Source organism: Tasmannia lanceolata, unplaced genomic scaffold, assembly GCF_043159265.1.
Source record: "Tasmannia lanceolata isolate RefF3 unplaced genomic scaffold, GAP_Taslan_0.1 ptg000025l, whole genome shotgun sequence".
In the NCBI taxonomy this organism is placed as follows: Eukaryota; Viridiplantae; Streptophyta; class Magnoliopsida; order Canellales; family Winteraceae; genus Tasmannia; species Tasmannia lanceolata.
This window is the reverse complement of record NW_027518702.1, coordinates 9733829-9755000: the sequence shown is the minus strand read 5'-3', so window position 1 is coordinate 9755000 and position 21172 is coordinate 9733829. Positions and strand designations below refer to the sequence as shown.

At 36.6% G+C, this 21172-nt stretch overlaps 1 protein-coding gene across 6 annotated transcripts in view; it reads right to left on the bottom strand.

The window, feature by feature from the left end:
- The window catches only part of EMB2788 (ribosome 60S biogenesis amino-terminal protein), a 42736-nt gene that overhangs the window by 9112 nt on the left and 12452 nt on the right, over positions 1-21172 (bottom strand). For 4 of the 6 annotated variants that reach the window (XM_077367977.1, XM_077367978.1, XM_077367979.1 and 1 more), the window contains 9 exons: positions 19483-19975; positions 18890-19041; positions 15204-18659; positions 14575-14787; positions 12946-13149; positions 12433-12636; positions 11073-11231; positions 6793-7146; positions 4537-4975 (listed from right to left, as the gene is read on the bottom strand). In XM_077367977.1, coding sequence (XP_077224092.1) covers positions 4537-4975; positions 6793-7146; positions 11073-11231; positions 12433-12636; positions 12946-13149; positions 14575-14787; positions 15204-18659; positions 18890-19041; positions 19483-19975 — 5674 coding nt within the window. The remainder of the gene's footprint in view (positions 1-4536; positions 4976-6792; positions 7147-11072; positions 11232-12432; positions 12637-12945; positions 13150-14574; positions 14788-15203; positions 18660-18889; positions 19042-19482; positions 19976-21172) is intronic. The other 2 variants (XM_077367980.1, XM_077367981.1) reach the window with 2 other exon arrangements.

Below are 21172 nucleotides of genomic sequence, written 5' to 3'. Positions count from 1 at the left end.
TAAACGGAGAATATCCCTCCAAATTGTCACTCCAAGTTTACAAAAACTGTTTAAAGAAACCCAGTTACCTGGTGCAACACCATATTTTCCTGATATCACTTTAGCCCATAGTCTCGATTGCTCCTCCCCGAACCTCCACAACCATTTTCCCATTAAAGCTTGATTAACCTGCTTTATCCTTCTAATACCGAGGCCTCCTCCTTTGACTGGCTTGCAAACATTTTCCCAACTGACTAAAGCCAAAGACCTCTTCGACTCCGACCCCCCCCCCCCCCTAAAAAAAAAAATCTTCTCTGAATCTGTTCAATACGCTTAACAACATTCACAGGACATTTAAATAAAGATAACTGATAAATGGGAATATTAGACAAAACAGCCTTAATCAAGGTTAACCTTCCTCCTTTAGAGACCAAATTCCTTTTCCAAGTATCAAGTCTTCTTTCAATTCTTACCACAATGGGATCCCATGCACATTTGAGAGGTCTTCCCATCCCTAAAGGAAGGCCCAAATAAGAAGAAGGAAGCCTTTCCAATGGGCAACCCATGAGATTGGCTAGGCTAGAGGCTTCTGCCTCTTCGACATTCACAGCATACAACCTTGATTTTGAGAAATTTGATCTTTGCCCTGTCACTACTTCATAACATCGGAGAATCACCTTAAGGTTGAGAATCTTCGAGACCTGAGGGGGACTAAAAAGTAAAGTATTGTCCGCGAATTGTAAATGCGATACCTCGATCCTAAAGGATCCCCTTGGCGTAAACCTCGCGAAGATTTGAAAAAACCTTTTGGAGAGCCATTAATAAGAATGGAGAACCAAGCCGAAGATAAACAACTTCTAATCCAACCCCGCCACTTCATACCGAAACCCATCCTTTCAAGAAAATAATCTAAACAGCGCCATTCCACTCTGTCATAAGCTTTTTCCATACCCAACTTGCAGATAACACCCTCCTTACCTGATTTTGCCATCCAATCCACCATCTCATTTGCCACCAACAAGCAATCCCAAATTTGTCTCTAACTAACAAAAGCACACTGATTCTCGGAGATAATAAGAGGAAGGACCACCTTTATACGATCAGCCAAAACTTTTGACAACACCTTATAAAGACAACCCACAAGACTGATAGGCCTGAAGTCAGAGACTTTCACAGCACCTTTAACTTTTGGCAAAAGAGCAAGAAAAGTGGCGCCAGTACTTCGTTCCAACTCCATGCCATCGAAAAATTCTCGAAAAATTGACATAATATCTCCCTTCACACTCTCCCAACAAGCCTGGAAGAAAGCGAGGCAAAAACCATCTGGCCCCGGAGCTTTATCCCGATTCATCGAAAAAACCCCTCTCTTCACCTCCCCCTCCGAAAATGGCCTTTCCAACACCAAAATAGAATTCTCATCAAGAGTTTTAAAAACCACCTCATCTAGCCTAGGCCTGACTAATTCTTCCGAAGAATATAACGATCTGAAATAGTCCACAATTTCCTTGGAAATCACGTCTTTGCTGAAAGATAAAGTTCCCTGAACCTCCAATGCCTCGATTCTATTGTTCCGCCTCCTAGCACTTGCAATGTTGTGAAAGTAAGCAGTATTTTTATCACCTTCTTTTAACCAATTTACTCTGGACTTCTGCCTCCAAGATATTTCTTCCTGTAATAGAAGAACTTTGTGTTCCTCCTTTACTTTTCCCAGATCTTTCAAATCCTCCTCTGAAGCTAACATTTCCTCGTCAGCCAAAGAAATGTCCCTGATTCGATTTTGTAACCATAATTTTCGCTCATAGATTGCCCTAACCGGAGGGAATTCAACTCTTTGATTCTCTTTTTCACAAATCTGAGTTTCTCCCCTATGATAAAATCCGCCGCCCCTTCAACCTTGCAGGATGCCCACCATTCCCCCAACATCACATCGAATTTCGGAATTTCTAACCACGCTAAATCGAACCTGAACGGAGAAGGCCCCCACGAATCCAGTCTTGGATCCAACACAAGCGGGCAATGATCAGAAACGGAATGAACGAGCGCCTTCTGGCATACATCCGGGAAGAGGGATATCCAATAGGGGCAAAACAAAAAACGATCTAATCGACTTTTACTGGAATTTCTGGACCAAGAAAATTTGGCCCCCATCATTGGAATATCAAACAATTCATTCTCAGCAATGAAATCTGAGAAATCAACCATATTCTGAGTAGTTCTCCTACACCCCTACCTTTCTTCAATACATCATATTTCATTAAAATCTCCCCCCAAACACCAAGGATTCACCCATTTACTTCTAACTATAGTAAGTTCCTCCCACAGTTTTTTCTTCTCCCCCTACCTCTAGGACCATAAATACCGGAGAAAGTAATCACAACCGCTTCCCCCACCTTTCTGAGAACTATTGAAACGGAAAACTGGCCTAGCCAAGAATCTTGGATCTCCCATTTTGATTGATCCCACATAACTAATATGCCTCCTACTGCTCCAACGGCATCCAAAGATAAGCAATCCCAATTCGCATTCCCGCCTAAACTTTTCACTATAGCTCTGTTGACCGCCCCCATCTTTGTTTCTTGGAGACATACTAAGACCGGCTTATTAATTTTTACTATTTCTTCTCTATACTTACATATTTGTATATGTATGTATCTATATACGTTCATACATATACACATATATAAGTGTGTGTGTGTGTGTGTGAGAGAGAGAGAGAGAGAGAGAGAGAGAGAGAAAAGTGTATCTATATACGGTTTCTACACTTGCGTGTAGAAACCGTTTTCTCTATATTTATGTGTATATGTATGTATCCATGTATCTATATACGTTCATACATATACACATATATAAGTGTTTATATATATATATATATATATATATATATATATATATATATATATATATGAGAAAACGGTTCCTACACATATGTGTAGATAAGTTATCTACACACTAGCTTAAAATACAGTGGGGGCCACATTATTTGGGTGATCCAAACCATTCATTTTTAAGGCCCTCACATAGATAGGGTGTCCACAAAAAATCAGATCCATAGGATCATCCTAACCATTCGAACTGTGGAGGCAAAAAATGGACTAATTTGTGAAGGTTTAAAGACATCCATTTTACCTCCACAAATCGTAGGGTTGAGATGATCCTATGGATCTGATTTTTTGTAGACACCCTATCTATGTGACGGCCTTTAAAATGGATGGCTTGGATCACCCAAACAATGTCGGCACCCAGTATTTTAAGCTAGTGTGTAGAGAACTCTCTACACATATGTGTAGGAACCGTTCTCTCTCTCTCTCTCTCTCTCTCTCTCTCTCTCTCTCTCTCTCTCTCTCTCTCTCTCTCTCTCTATATATATATATATATATATATATATATATGTGTGTGTGTGTGTGTGTGTGTGTGTGTGTGTGTGTGTGTGTGTGAGAAAAGTGTATCCACTCGATCGAGTAGATAACTAATCTACTCCGTCGGGCCAGAAACACAGTGGGCCCACATTATTTGGGTGATCCAAACCATTCATTCGATGGGTCATCACATAGACAGGGTGCGGCCCAAAAAATCAGCCCCATATGATCGGGCTGATTTGTGAAGGTTTATACCCGTCCATTTTAACCTCCACAAATCGAAGGGTTGGAATGATCCTATGGAGCCATCGTGTAGATACACGTCTCTCTCTCTCTCTCTCTCTCTCTCTCTCTCTCTCTATATATATATATATATATATATATATATATATATATATATATATATATATAATTATATGTATATATATGAGGAAAAGGATTGTACGCTCGAGTGTACCTAACCTTAGGTACGCTCGAGTGCCAAATCACATGGGTCCCACATTTTTTTGGTCATCTAAACCATTCATTTGCAAGGCCCCATCATAGATAGGGTGCATACCAAAAATCAGCTCCATAGGATCATCCTAACCCATCCATTTGTGGAGGTCAAAATGGACAGACACTGTTTGTCCACAAATCTGCCCATTTTGCACTCCAGTTTTGGAGGGGTTAGGATGATTCAATGGTGCTGATTTTTGGTACACACCCTATCAGATGGGGCCTTGCAAATGAATGGTTTAGATGACCAAAAAAAATGTGGGACCCATGTGATTTGGCACTCGAGCGTACCTAAGGTTAGGTACACTCGAGCGTACAATCCTTTTCCTCTATATATATATATATATATATATATAGGGAAATGATAAATGCGCCCCTTTTCATTACTAGTGACACCCAGCTACAATGTATCTATGACTGAAAAGGTGCTGATTTACTTCACATCTGAAGGAATGAAGTGAACTGATTGCCACGTACAATGCAGCTGGGTATCCCAAGTGAGGAAAAGGGGCGCATTTATCATTTCCCTCTCTGTGTGTGTGTGTGTATTAAGGAAATGTTTGTCACTAGGATGAAAAAAGTGATTCAACTATCAAATCAAATGATTTTCAAAAAAAAAACAATCAAATCAAATCTAGAAAGTCTTTTTTCCAATTTAGAGACATTAGGAAGCCTTAAATAGTCAAGTATCCAAATCATGTACCTTTTGAAAATGTGGCATCAGAAACGAGTAAACGAAGTGCAGAAACGACTGATGGTAGATCTTTACATTCCATTCCAACTAGCTGTTGTAGGTACAAAATTATAACAGCCAATGCCTCATCAACACTATCATCATTACGTATTCTTTCTCCATGTCCTTTCTCAAGATGATCCAATAGGAACTGCAGAGATTCTACATTTAACCTTTCTAGAGAAAAGGGCGCTTTAATTTTGTTACGTACTCTAGAAATCCTTCCTAAAATTATGGAAGCTGTTAACCAACGCAGAAGCTTTGAAACCAGCGAATCTTCACTTTGTTGTTCCTCCAGCATATTTGTCAAATGTAGATCAGAGTCTTTGAGTAGGAAGGTTTGTGTAGAGAATGAATGTAAAGCCGTAGAAACCGCCCACATAAGAAACTTCAACAATTTTGCTCCTTCCTGTGAGAGAACGTAAAAAGTAAAGTTCATGAAGTTACGAAATAAGATAGGATACATCACATTAGGACATTAAGGATATTTTCGCAAGGGAAATGCAGGAATAATGTCCAAAAGAAAAAATAATATCTAATATAGCAACATGAGAAATCGTGCATCCCTTCCCAAACCATGGTTACAAAAGTCTATGTTTGAGAATAACTCAGTGAGGCAAATGTTTGAAAAATTCAGGGAATTATAGAAAAAATATCAGGAAAAAAGATTGGAGAATACGCAAAATAACAGAACAAACACATGGAATGGTGGTTAAGTGCATTCATTATAGGTGACAGCTTCAATTCCCACTACAGAATTTTCAGAAAATCTTTTCCAGTGCTCACAAGATTTTTGCGTAAAAGACAATGAATTAACAAATTATTAGCGATTTTTTTATTAATAACCAAGTTTTTGGGGTTGACACAGCAGCATTTTCATAATATTCTTGATTTTTGATACACGACTTTTTTCTTCGAAAATGCGTGAATTTTTGCATTATTAACAAGTTTTTAAAGTTTAAAGGCATCAAAAGTTTATGATTTTTTGGTATTTTTTCATTTAGTTGATGAATTTTGTGACTATGCTTCAACCCACCACCACCACTCTCATGCATCTCCAGCATTTACACAAATAGTAACTAATTTTCATTCGTTTGAATTCTGAATTAGAAATTAGCAGTGCCATAAAAAGTTTATCCATGTGACCTCCGCCCCCAGGATTCCATATTTCCAGCTAGGTTGACTCTCTTTGCAAAGAACAAAAACTAAATAAACTTTGTTTGTGAAAATTTAATATATTTTTTTTACCAAGTGAAGCATTGACCACATAACAATTAATTTGAGGCAAACATAATGTGCAGATAATCATTTGTTTTTTTCTTATCTTTTCCTTCAGTAGGTATTCTGGAACTGTACACACAATCTCGTGGTTGTGGCACAAAGCAACTTCCAAGTGAGATACATGCTCAAGTGAGATTATTATCTGTTGCCCAAGTAAACATCTACTTGACCCAAAAATCTAAGAACCTAGCTGTGCAACAAAATGAGGCATACAGAAATGTTGATGTCTATATTATAACTGTTATCAAGCCCTGTTTATGCATTATACTCCAAAGTTCAAGCATACCTAAGGCATGACATGCTTAGCTTGTATGATATGTGATCCCTCAGATTCACTTATCATAGTGCCCGCTGCAAAAATTATAATAAAATACATATCCTTTACATGCATTATTAATTTCCAATATTGTTAAGAACCAAATTTCCAATATTCAAATAAAAATAGATAAGGAAGAGTCATTAGTAATCAGTCAAAAAAAAAAAAAAGTCATCAGTACCTCAGATTGAGGAGAAGATTGTGCCATGCGAATCGAACCCAGTTATCATTCCAAAAAAAAACTCAAAAAAAAAAGAAGTGAAGCCAAACAGTTCACAAGATTCCGTGATGCCACATGGATTTTGTATGACAAAACAAGCACCAATCTGTATTATATTCGGTAAAAATTAAACAAAAATTATGAATCCAGAAGGACAGTAATAACCATTCATCACTCAGAATACAGTGACACCATAACTTCCACGACATAAACGGAAATGCAGTTTGATTAAAAAGTGGTTAAGTATGTGAGTTTGGATTAACAAGTTCACAGCTCAGAAACCCAACAAAAAATTAAAACAAGTTGCAGAGTGGCAGTGCACAAGTACTGTAATCAGTATGCAAAATAGAATAAATTAACCTTGTATATATATATATATATATAGAGAGAGAGAGAGAGAGAGACATACCATGTGAAACACGATTGTCGGTGGCGTGCTCATAAGGATGGTTTTAAGTCCAAGTTCAGCAGTAAGACCAGACCCCACATTACTTAATTTGCCATCAATTGCTTGGTATAGATTAAATAGGCCCTCCACTGACAAGGTAAAATGTGGTTGGTACATCTTTCTTTTCTGTGAAATCCTCAGTGTTGATAGTAGGATGTGTAAAATAGAATTAGCCAGCCCAACATTTTCATTCAGTGATACCATCCCACCCACAAAGAGCATATGGAGATGAACTGAAAGTTCTGACAGTTGCTCAAGGGCATACTTCTGCAGCCACTCAGTCATGTTTCTAAATGAAAGAACATCACTGACTACCTAAAATCCAAAATAGAAACAAACTTAGAACGTCACTGACTACCTACAATCCAAAAATAGAAACAAACTTAGAGGAAAGAGGAGCATGTAACCGTCGTGTATTAACAAAAGACATGGATAGGAAGGAATTTAGTCTTCCATAAGGCCCTGTTTGGATTGCTAGAAAAATACTTCTGATTAAAAAAAATTATCGAGAATTTTTTTTACTTCCAACAATTTAAGGGGTAAGTGATATGATTATTGTTAATTTAGAGGGATGTCAATATAAATTGAAGGGCCCTCTAAATAAAATTGAATGGGATTGGTTCAAGTTATCTTTTTTCGTGTGTAAAAAGGTAGGAACTTCGAGAAATATTTTTCCTTTCCAAACTATTCCAGAAAATTATTGCAATCCAAACGAGGCCTAAAGTGCTGTGGTAATCAACAGAGATTAATTGATATGTTGATTAATCAATTGCTTATATAATCTTGTGATAAATATTGCCACATGATCTTTTCATGCTACATACATGGTAAAATCTTGATAATACAATTTGCACAACTTCCAAGTCAACTACTTTTATTTCCATTTAATCTCTCGTATGTAAAAGGAAGCGAAGGGAACTGATAATCTGATATGGACACCCCTGCAATTCAGATTGACACTTCTTAATGGATGGACACCCCTATTCTTTATAATGACACTTCCTAATGTTATGCTAAAGTGCCCAACAGTTACGTAAGCATCCCCCACCTTGGATTGCAATGGTTCAAAAAAACACTCATCCATTGGAATAAAGTATATTTCCCAATTGTGGGCCATCATTCATAAAGATCGTGTCATTGAACCACAACACATTGGTGCGAAATACTTAAAATGGAACCTTTTTTTTTTATTGGTAAGCTGAGGTTAGGCAGGACCCCGACCAGATTTATTTAATAAACAAAGAGAGAATTACAATGAGCATGAAAAGAACAACCCCTCTACATGCAGAGGGGGCAACCACAAGAACTAAACAAAACCAAAACAGCTGGAGCCACAACGAGGGCAGCACCCTCAACAAACTAAAACAAACACAACCCAGCACCCACTACAAAACTAAAACTAAAAGCCAACAAAACAGGGCAAAAGAACCAAAATTACAGGAAAAAACGAACATCCCCAAGATCAAGAAATACCAAAACTAGCCTAATTTAGGAGGAGGCTTAGAAAGAGAGGGGAGAACAAAGGTAGAAGATGGACGAAAAAAATGAACCGGAGATTTCCCCTTCTTGTCTTTCTTATTTTGAACTACCTGCCAAGGGGATTCTTCCATGGTAATCGGATTAGCAGAAGATGAAACTTTACGAGGAGTTGCTGAATCTTCATTGGATTGAGCCATATCCCACACACTAGGAGCAGATATAGCTGGTCCATGGGGGATATATCTGTTAGGAAGCAGAACTTCAGGTTGTTGGGGCCTTTTGGTTGTACAGGTGTCCATTCTTTTTTCGACCTTACTTGGGGAGGGATAAGATGGCAATCTTCAGGGGCATGACTAAAATCACAGCATGATGTGCACGCTTTAGGCCTCCAATCATAGACAATAGGCTAACAAATCTCTCCAGAGGATGATTTGAGAGTGATGGAATCCGGGAGGACTTGCTTTGCACTAACTTGGATACACATCCTTGCAAAGTTTAATCGAGAAGCCTCAGCAGTATGAGTGTCCATATAAAGCGGCTTACTGATTAGGCTAGCGATTCCAGTATTTAAGGTGGCGCAGTTGGCGCAGTTAGTGATACGATTCTAAAATGGAACCTTGTGGTAGCAGCTGGCGCAGTTAGTGATACGAGTCTAATAAAGAATGCAGTTACATTTTTATAGGCCATTCTACTTGGAATTCATGTATCTTTTATTACATGTTTCAATACTTTAAAGAATCCTCATAAAAAAATAACAAAAATAAAAACAGTTGAATTAGCCGTAAAAATGAAATAACTTTTTTTCGATTAAAAAGTTATTTTAATCAAAATAAATTTTCAGGTGGGCTGTATGCCAACAATTTGCTCCATTTCTTTGGCTAGGAACAGTTTATATCTTCATTATTTCTGTTAACAAGTTTAAGCAATTTACATTTGAAGACAACTAAATACATAATACAATTATTAGACATCAGAAAATTGGTATACATTTTGATATCGTGAACTTAGAACATTTGACACCAAATCTAGTTTATTAGCCAAAACATTTGCTCCCTGTGAATGTGGGATATTCTTCTAACAGGAAAGAGGGAAGTAACTACTTACCACAACAAAGAAAGATCGCCCTTAAACCATATAATGGCATTTATTTCCTATCAGTATTTCCTCAAAGTACCTTCCCACCAGTTCAAAAAGCTGGGACCTCAGCATTGATCTTGTTTGTGGCCTTAGCCACCTTCCTAAAGAAAAAAAATCCACCATGTATAGGATTTGTATAACTACTATCACAAAGTTAAATTTTAGCCATCAAATGAGGGTCATCTATAAGTATCTGTATGAAGATGTCTATAGTCTTGGAATAAGACCCTAAATCCTTTAGAAAATGGGGTTTCAATCTACATCTGGAAGGTTCAACTTCCAACCATTTCAACTAGTACCTGGCAGTATATGACAGAGGACTCGGGTTTTAAATGTTGCTAAAAGAGGCTTGAGAATCTGGGACCCATAACACCCTCGTAAAAATGCTTAACAGAAAATTTTCAATTCAATTCTCCAAAGCAGTGGAATTTACTGCCTCTTGAAAATAAAAATGTATTCCCCCTCTTCTGCATATTAAACCTTATATTGTGTTCATCTTAAGGTATTTTTTTACATTATCTCCCATGCAAAACTTGATCTAGGAATCCTACACATACCCATGATTTTACCCTAAACATACCGGGATCCTTTGCTCCGATATAGTTTTAACTTGTAAAAACTTTCCTTCTAGAATTTTATCTGAATATAGATCAAAATCTACTTCTGAATTAGATCATAATCTGGATATTATTTAAACAAATGTCATTCATTTTCAAAAACATTCATTTCCAAGTACAAAAGGTCGTGTCAGGCCCCATACTCTAACAATTTTTCGAAGACTCTTCTATCCCAACATCTAAGATGGCATCTTTCTGAATCATAATGCCCCTATTCATTACTATTAGACTTGATGGTTTGAATTGCAATTGTGCAATTGTTTACAATGAAGCTAAAAGTGCCAAACATCCTTTGTGATGCATTATAGTGTCAAGTTGAAATACAAGTAGACCAGCAATCTAGAATAAAGGGTTATAAAAGGGAATCCAAAAATTATTCTGAAATCAATTTCCTAAAATCTACACATGGTTTAGTTTTACACACTAAAAGATAGTAACAAAAAGACTAATTAACATAGATGAATCTAGACAGCAAGCAAGAAAAAATCCCAGAAAAACAAAAGGAAAAATAAGGAATGTACAAGAAAAATAACGAAGTTAGGATATCATATTACCAAATTTGCTGAACAGAAAACTCTAAGGAAAAATTAACTGAGTAACAAATATCTATTTCGGGAGTTTCTCGGTATGGGTGTATCTTGTGATAATTTTCCCTTATTTTTTAGTCTATATCGAGAAAAATGAAAAATAAACTATTTAAAAATCTACAAAAATATAAATTTAAGAGAAAAATTAGGTTAAAAATAATATTGTAAAATCATTGCAGTATTTTTGTGATATTTTCTTCGTTAAAAATAAAGCATGATGGTATCTCAATATCTTTCAAAACCCCAAGATAATTTCAGATTTTGCTGTTTTAACAAAAAATACAAAATATCATGATATTTTCGAAAATGTCAAAAATAGTTGTGAATATGCAAATCAATGAATATAAAATTCATCCCATCAGCAGGAAAGAAATTATTAAGCACAAAAAAGAAACTAACTTGTATAGAGATGCATACATACCTCTAAAATCATTGTTATCTGTGTCATGTAAAAGTTTTTGTGATCTCCATATAGCTTCTCCCCACATAACGAGAGAACGGATGATAACCATGAAATTAAACAACAATGCTCAACCAGATAACGAGCTAGCGTATGCAGTTTAACAGACTTCTTCACTATCTGCAACATAAATCAAACATTTTTTCTAATTTTTCATCCTCAAATAACTACGAAAAAAAGTGAAAATTACAAAGTTCAGTCATGTGCTGCAAAATAGAGAAAAAATTCATACCACAATGGCGTAAATTACTTTCCTGGGGCTTCTTTGGATGCCTTTAAAAATTAGTTGCATGTAATCTTGTATGCAAATGATTTTGAAGTTAAATCTCATTATTTGCAAATAATGGGCTATAATAGTTTTAGAAATGATATATATAATGCCTTTCAAAAAGGCCTTAATGTCTTATTTACAAATAAGATTAACTTAAAATAACTTTACTTGGAAAAAAAGACTGATTTTGGTGACAACGAAAGAGGCCATTAATTTATGGCATCATTAATGAGGAAGAATCCACCAAGTTACAAAATATTTTCTTACCCGAATAGAAAAAGGAAAATTAGTAATTATATCATTTATATGATAAGGAGGCAAATATGTTGTTTTTTTCTTATTTGTGTGCTTTGTACTAGAGTCCAGCAACTTTTGATGTCTAGAAATAGTTGACTAGAACACCAACTTCCACTTTACAGAAACTCTAGTTTTCAAAGAAATGGTATCGATGCTTATATTTTCTTATTTGGAGAAAGTATAAAAAAAAAAAAGATCTCACGGTTGAAGACTTATTGCTATACCATAAAGTATTAAGTACCATCCCAGCATATCTATCTTACAAAGGAAAAGATATATCAGAAGGTAAGTGACGTAAAATGTTTTCCTGGCATTTCATTTCTATAAACCTTTGGGTTATCACATGAAAAATCAAAGTTAGACAATACTGTATTAGGACGGTGTATACGAACCTCCATCCAGGTATAGTACAATTTTTTTTAATTGTTCAAGAAAATCATTATTTGAAAGTTAGTATTACAAACAGAACATCAGAGCTGAAAATGTGCATTCCACTCTTCCAGATGACACAGCATGTCAAAAAAAAGTAGAAAAAAAAAACACTTAATCTGAGTGGAACGGCTGAAACCCACTGAAATTTATACTAAAGAAAAATAATGGCTAAATGTTCTTCTATGGAATAAGAAACAACCATATTTAAAAATCATCAGCCATAACAAATCACAATGAAGACACAAAGAATGAACATATAAGCCAAATGTTTTGGTGAATTAAGAAAAGAAGATATCAATCCCCACAGTGTGCTTAATTTACCTGAAGAATCAGAGTTTTTGACTCAGAATCTGATAAGGAAGAAGAATAAAAGCTCAGTAAGAGCTCGAGCAGAAATTTTCGCATAATAATTTGAGCATCATCGTCTAAATTCAGCCCCGCATATGATAGGCGAAGAATCCACAAACGGTCCATTTTGAAATGGATGGAGCTACTTCCAAACAAAGTGTGAAATAATGGTACACACTGCATACATATTCCAATAGACGTAAGCTTCATCTCACAGTGACAGGTTAGATCAATGCAACAAGTAATATGGCTCGATCCCAGCTTATGCACTAAACAAAATGGACAATGAATATGGTTTTAAATTTCAGCCAAAATCCAAACTTTCGGACTGAAATTTCGCAGTTCGGCCAGGACCGACACTGAAATTTTAAAATTTCCACCAAAATTTTGGCTGAGGCCGAAACCGAAACCGAAATTTCACAATGAATGATTATACAGAAAAAAGAGATCAACATGAAGGGTTATTTCGTTTAAAATGGTTAATACCTTTAGATCCACCCTAGGAGAGCGCATTAAAAGTTTACTTATGGTCAGGTAATGATCATGAGAAGGATCCAACAAGATGAAAGATGCTTCTGCAGCAAAAATAGCTGTCATTGATGGGATTTTCTGCCATGGCTCTGATATCCCATTTTGCAAATATGTTAAAAGAAGGCGTAGTCGTAATTTATCCCTACTGCTCCGAAAGTTCTGCAATGAGTTGTACAAGTCACGAACAAGATATCAACCGCAAAATAACAAGAAAACTCTAGTTTCATATATACATACGAAGCTGCAAGGGTATAAAGAAAAATGAAAACTCTAGTTCCTATGAAGTTTTGATGCACATTTCAAAAGGTTAAATGAATAGTCAGGAAATTTCCCTTTGGGGTTTTGGCTTTTACCCTACCTTGGTCATGTTTTGATCAAACATATTTTCATTTATCTCTCTCTAGCATTGTTGGTGATGATCTACTAAATTGTTTTTGCGGTTGTTCAATTCTCTAGCAAGTTTTCTACTTATGGTGGATTCTTAGTAGATTTACTTGCATCCCATGTGAATCGAAGAAATCTAAAAGAAGTGTTTCTGAATTTATATATTATATATACTTTTTTTTATTTCCTAAACCTTCAGTTATTCGCCAACCCCAACTAGTTTGGGACAAAGGCTTTGTTGAGTTGAGTTGAGTTTAAACCATCAGTTATTCGTGCGGATGTAATCTACTCTTCAATTCAATTTTTTTTAATTTTGGAAATGGTAGCCGATTATATTAAAAGAAGGACCGAGATGGTCAAAATACAAAGGGAAAAGAAAAAAACAACATTAATAGAGAATACAAAAAAGAATGTTAACTTACCAACTTCTCCAAAAGCTTAAGCCGTTGGAGAAAGGCAGTATTTATCTTTTATACTTTAACACTCCCGCGCACATGTGGCCCACTTGGCAAACACGTGGCACATTTGGTCCCACTTTGGGCCGACCATTGCATGTGGATTTTTGTATCCAGGATGAGAGTCATAGAGCGCTAGAGAATCCTTGGAGACTCCTTCTCTAGCTAAACGATCCACAGCCTGGTTAGCAGATCGACGAACATGACTCAATACAACTTCCAAGGGCTTCACCCAATCAAACATCTCATCAAATAACCTATCAAATCTCCAGGGAGGGTTATGAGACCCTTTTATCCAATTGATGACATTAGATGAGTCTCCTTCAACCACTATGCTATCAAGGTGGTTCTCCTTAACCAATTCCAACCCTTGGTAAACTACACACACCGCTGCCTCCGAAGAATCAGTCGTCCCAATAGGCCCAACATAGGCCCAGAGCACCTCCCAAGACTCATATCTGAGAACTCCCGCAATTCCTGCGGGGCCCGGGTTCCGCAAACTAGAACCATGAAAATTTTCAACTAAAAAGGAGTAGTTGAATAGAGTCCAGCATACTTTTAAATGGAATCAAACATGGGTCTTGGCCAAGTCTGATTAGAATGTAGGGTTTCAAATCTCACAACAGCTCATATACAGATAATCACAGCTATAACAACCAAATAAAATCCAATATAGCAACGCAGTAAAGATCTGTAAATCCATCACATGTTCATTAATCATGTTTGCACAAAAGATAGCGCATACCTCCAAAGCCTTCTTGAATCTTCCAAGGGTGTCATAACCCAGTTTCCGCATTCCTTCATCTGATGAAGACATGCTAACAAATGCAATTGCAAGAAGGCCTAGTCTGGCAAATTCAATGGGTTCTATGTAACCCATCAACAGTCCATGAATTGAGAAGCGCAAAATAAAAGCAGGATCATACCGTCGAATGCTTTTCATGCATGTAGATGGTGTCTGTTCCACATATCACCAAAGCATTAACTAGAGAATTCCAAGAAAGACAATACTAGAAAGAAACTCAAGGCATTCAATTTGGTTTTAAATTTTGGCTGAAATACCGAAATTTAGGTCGAAATTTCGGATTTCGGTTGGGGCCAACACTGAAACAACCTAAATCGGAAATTTCGGCCGGAATCCAAAATTATGTCCCAAATTTCGGGAAAATGCAATTTAAAAAAAAAATCCGAAATTTCGGCCGAAATTCACAATAATAAAATTTGCTTTTTTTTTACCGAATTTCAGCCGAAATTTCAGTTTCAGCTATGTCCGAAACCAAAACCAAAACCGAAATTTTAAACCTTGCATTCAATCAGTTTAATACTTCAAAATGAAAGGACTGATGAACTTGACTAGCTTAAATGCAAAACTACCTCAGGTGTATCCATGACATTGTTTGTCTGAAGCTTTTCCAGGGATGTAAGTCCAGTCCATGAAACCCTATCATAGCAAAAGTATTGAACTGTCGTAACACATAATTTTGAATCAACTGGAAGGTTCTCTCTGAATTGCCTCTTGCGGAGGTCTTCAGCCATTTCACAATCAGCAACATTATTGGATGACAGATATCTTTCAAGTGTATGTTCTCTTCTAAGTTTTAAAGCAGAATTTCCCCACAGATAATCCATTTCCGCAATGCTTACACAGTTTGATCCTTCAATGCACTCAATCTCATGCATAAGATGGAATATCTCCAAGTCAGTTTCACTCAAAGTTGCACCATAACCAGACAAAAGCAATGAAAGCAATTCTCTAGAATTCATACTGACAATTTTCCCGGGACTTATACTACATTGGCGAGCCTTGAGACGATAAAGTACTCTTAGTAATTTAATTACCTCCAACTTTCTCTTGTAGAAAGCAGAGTGTTCGTATCTAAGCTCGATGTCATGAATGTTCTTTTCATCTGTTCCACTTTGATCATTAGAGGGGACAACAAGCAATTTCAGAAAGCTGGATATAGGTTGAAACAGAGCTCCGGTATGAGAACGACCAGAATTATCAGAGATTGAGTCGCTCGACAGAATAATTGGGACAAGCTGTGAGTGCGCAAGCAACAGCTCAAAAACTTCAGAACAAGAAAATTTCCCTTCTGATAGTGAAATAAGAATGCTGCGGAGCGCTTTAAGAGTATGTGGATCCTCAAACCTATGAAGAAGAGATGATCGGGTAAATTGTTCTAAAAAGGGAATATTATGCAATTGGATAAGATCACTTCGCATCTCCATGGAAATTTGAACAATATTTCTCAAGATGAAAATTTCTAACAATCTAAAGAACTGACAACAGTCAGCACTTACTGATTTTTGGGTATTATCCGGGTTGAAAGGAAACTTTCTGACAATATTATCCAAAGCACTAACAAGGATGTTTATAAACCTTAGCCTTGCCGAGAAAATTCTACTATAACACTTTTCCAAAGGCCTTGGTACTTTAGCGCTCTCTTTAGTGCTTTCATCCACGTCCATCTGCAAGAACCCGATTGAATTATCCTGAGGGAATAATAACATCCTTGAAAAGTATATCTTTGCAACGATTCTGTTTATCAAGTTTAAAGATGGTTTAAATGAACAAACATTGATATCACTAACATCACAATCTAGCAGCTCCTCATGATGCAGGCTGGAACTTGGGTAAATAGAATCAAATATTTTTACCCTTTCTTTTTTCTTCATTGAATTCCCATTTAAGATGAAGTAGTATCGCAACATGTGAATTGCTTTTCCAAGTAGACTACTTCTGAAAAGGTTTAAAAATTCCTCCAAACACATAGGCGTGAACTCAAATTGCTTTTCTTCATTGTATTCTTCCTCAAATATGCTTCGAGAGACGTAGGTCTTCCAATTCGAGAAACCATCCAAAAGAATCCTTGAATAAAATAACGGAATATTACCAAAAACTTTGAGGTTTTGCTTTCTAAACTTCATCAAATTAGAAGTCAAGTATGACAATGCAGCAGGCAATAATAGTAAAAAGTCCTCATCTGAAAGAGCATGGTCACAATTTCCTTTGAACAATGTGACATCCACAGTCATATCATCACCATACGGCATAACTTTGTTCAGGATAGACAAAAATATCTGTCCAAATAGGCTCAAATGCAGAGTGCTTACCTCTACTAGGTAAAACAATGTTTTAGCTTTTGTCTTACTTGTCCTGTGGATGAGATGATCAAGCATTCTAATGGGACTGCTAATCACCATTCTTGACATTATCATACTCAATGGGATGAGAGCAGCTTGGGACGACGCAAGTTTTTTACCATGCACGGCACTTACGGCTTTCAACAAACACAAATCGGCACATTCTAGTCTGACACAGGTGGCAAATTCAATGATCTTATAGTATACTTTTTCAAGAAGGCCGACATCAAACTCTCTACTCTCTGGTTCCCAAAATAAGAAACATGTTATTGTTTCCATATTTCTTTGGTGAAAACAACTGGATAGCATATCAAATGCGTTGGCAGAAATATAGAACCCAACAAAGAGAGCAGAAACCCTTATAGATGTCCAACCAGTTAAGTCATTCTTGTTAACTTTACTGAACATCCAATGCACGAGTTCCAACAGCTCAAAGGGGGATATAAAACTTTTCAAAGAGTGAAAGATGTAAAAACTAGGTAGGAGAGGTATCAAATCATTAGTCAGAATACACTGATCAAACTTCTCCTTGAGTACTAAAATTGCCTGCCGAGCCAGTTTTTTGAAAGCCTTTACAACTGATTTAAATACTGTGTCATTAACTACGGATGCAACCCTTTGAGAATTTTCTAAAGCTAACAAAGAATCAGCAACCCTTTTCAATAAATGCAAGAGATGATGCTCCGTTGGATGAATACTCCGCTTTGCCAAATTAAGTAAATCCTCTAAGTTATCCCCTATGATTTCTTCTGCAAGTTTCTCTTTAGAACACAAAGGATGTAACAAGGGCTCAATCACTGCAGGATGATGGGAGAGAATTTCCACTAATTCTTGAATAGTTTTTGAACTATATGAATCAGTGATCACTACCAAAAAATGCACCAACACATGATCAATGAGAATAAAGCAAGTCTCTAACATTTGTTCCAGTTCAACAGATGGATTAGCGCTAAAGGATATGTGCAACTGATGGACCCAGAATAGCAAAAGACGGAGGGATGCAATGCATCTATCAGTTGAACATTCAGATAGTTTAGCTCGAAAGAAATCTAGTATTTTGGTGGAACCCAACAAAATAGAATTTCCAAAGCCTATGATTGAAGGAAATAGTGCATAGAAAGGCGCATGCTTCAAAATTAAACTAAAAGCAACACCAGCAGATTTTACGTCATCCTTTTGGGAGTCATTGCCGTTTGTAGCACCAACCATTTCAAGACCAGAAAAGAACACATTTGGCCAGAGATTAGCAACAGACGAAAGAAACTTATGTTCATGGGAAAATATGGATAAAAGGAATGAAAGGTGTTCTCCAAAAAGGTGGTGGCCAACAGTAATAAGCAACGGGAAATTTTGTAGTACATCATTTGGGGGTGCACATATTATGGCAGAAGAGAAAGCAATAGCAACTTCAACTAAGCCACGGTCATGCCCACTTGCTATAATTTTCTTTACTTTACCAAGCATCTTCAAGAGAGAATGACCATCAGCAATGATAGTAGTTCCGGTAATGTTATAAAAATTACGGCAAGCATTTTGATGCACAATGCTCCGTACAAAGTGTAGTAGATTTTTTAATGGCCTCCATTCACAAGGGGTATCCCCGGAATCATCATCCCCGGAGTATAAGTGCTCAGTCTTTTCTGTTAAAATCAAATCGATCAAACCACTTAACAATCCCACGTCTACCTGTCAGGAAAACATTCAGCATATCATGTTTTGCAATGAAAAAGACAATGATATCAGCAGATATTTTCACATTTAGTATTTAAAGAGCTGTCAAAAGGTAATTACACTTCCCAAAAAGCTCTCAAAATCCAATTAAAGAAGAAAAGACAGCTGGGTTTGTGAAAATATCAAAATATGGCTGTGCTGATAACATTTCCCAAACAAAAATGAATAAAATGAAAATGACATACCTGAGTCTGCAAGAGATAACTCAATGTATTGGACACATAAATTGAAATCAAGGACCTCTCAGATAATTTAAAGGTTCCCGAGTCCGATTCAAGCACACTAAGGCACTTTTGTAAGATACAGACGACCAGAGGACTAAAATCAGGAGAAATATCTGCATGAAAATGATATGGGGTCAAATAAATAGACCCAGGTCTGAAACAATCCAACAAACAACCTAAGGCAGCGACATCTAGCAGCCATGCTATGTGTCCTCTGGACATGGATTGAAATGTCACTTTTGGTGTCGCTTTCGGCCACAATAGAAACCGAAATTTCAGCTGAAATTATGAAAAAAATAATCAAAAATGAATTTCGGCCAAAATTTCAGAAATTTCTGCTGAAATTCCGAAATTTCAACCCAAATCTGGACCGACACAGAATTAATGTACTTTCGGCGTCGGTCAGGACCGAAATCCTAAATTTCGGCATTTCGGCCGAAATTTAAAACCTTGCCCCTGTAAAGGTAGTAGACTGTAGGAAAAAGAATCCTACCAGGCAGACAAAAACATTAAAGTAGGTCATAAATATCAACAGATTATGAGCTGTAAAATACCTTCAACGCCTAATTTTGAAGTGAGACAGCGCAAATGATCCAGGTACTTGTACAAGTTATTTCCCATTGTGGAAACAGCATCGCAAAAGAATGATAGAACTACCGTGGACAAGCCCCAAAACATTTCAGCCTCTCGGTTTTCGACAAAAAACTTGTCTCTGCTATAATTAGGTAAAAATGATAACCAAGCATCAATTTCTGAGTGATTTCTGTCAAAGGCACCCGTACTTATCATAGCTGCTCGTGCCAGAACATATGCCTGATCTTGAATGGCTTTCACGGGTGAAAATATCAACAAGTTAATCAATGGCTGCAAATGTTTGTACATTAGGTCAGGGCATCTGGTGGAAACCCTGCGACCAGGAGATTGTCCAATGTATTCTATTAGAAGGGACAACAGAGATTGCTGCAGATTGACGGGTAAGATTAAAGGATCGCTTGGGAGAATTTTGAAGAAGTCAAATGATCCTTCCAATCCAACAGGCATAGTCCGCTGCAACAGGATGAACCCAAAAGGTCACACATGTGTGTTATAATCTAAGACTAGTCAAAGCTGAAATTGAATAGTAATACTAAGACTAGGAAGGTCATATAACAGAACAGGAAAAAGGAATCCAGTCATATACAACCGCATTTCACCAAGATCTTGATAATGTAATCGTCAAAATCATTACATATATACATGAGACAGAGACACTTTAAAGATTTTTAAGGGAAGATAGCAGATATCACCAAATTAATTCAACAGTGATGTACCCCAAAAGGGTCAAGTTGTAACTGAAACATAGAATCTTAACCTAGGCATAGTCTCCTGGAAAAATGTCATCTGATGAGGATAAATCAAGAGCATTGATTAGGCAAGGGTATTTTATTCATTAAAAATAGGTGGAGAGAGAGAGAGAGAGGAATGAGATGATGACAAGGGTGTTTTATCCATTAAAAATGAAGAGAAGAAATTTCTTCTTAAAAAATGAAAAAAGAAAGTACAAAATGGGATATGAATATAAAAGTATGTGTGAATCCTTCCCTAAAGACTAATATATACCAATCTCTTGGAAATTAATGACGATATTTTAGTGAAATTGCTATTTTATGTCAAAGGTGAGAGACTCCCTCTCTACTATGTATCTGTTTTTTTTTTTTAAATGGATCTCTACTATGTATCTATCTATCTATTGGATGATTAACGAGGATATTTTAATGACGATCAATGGAAGTGTTTTGTCAAAGGTTCTAAGAGTCAATGGTGTTTAAGAATTACACTTCCTTGAAGGTTAGAGATAGGATCTCTGACGTGTATATGGGTGTGTATATACACATACATACACATAATATATATATATATATATATATATATATATATTTATAGAGAGAGAGAGAGAGAGAGAGAGAGAGAGTCGAGTGCTAGCCACTTAAATGAATTTTGAATGCTGTTTTTCATATGGAAAGCCCCAGGTGATTGGAACCAAACGAATGGTCCAAACTTTTGGCAAAATGGCCATTCCCTTACATGGAAGGACCTTGCTAAACTTCAAAGTGCAAAGTGGCTGGAATTCCTCACTAATAACAAGAAATATATATCTTAAATATACATATGTGTAATTATAAGAGACAAAGCTAGAGTCCGGCCACTTTAACACCCTTAAAATTCACAGAATGCTTTGCGTATGGCAACAAGCACATCATGGAA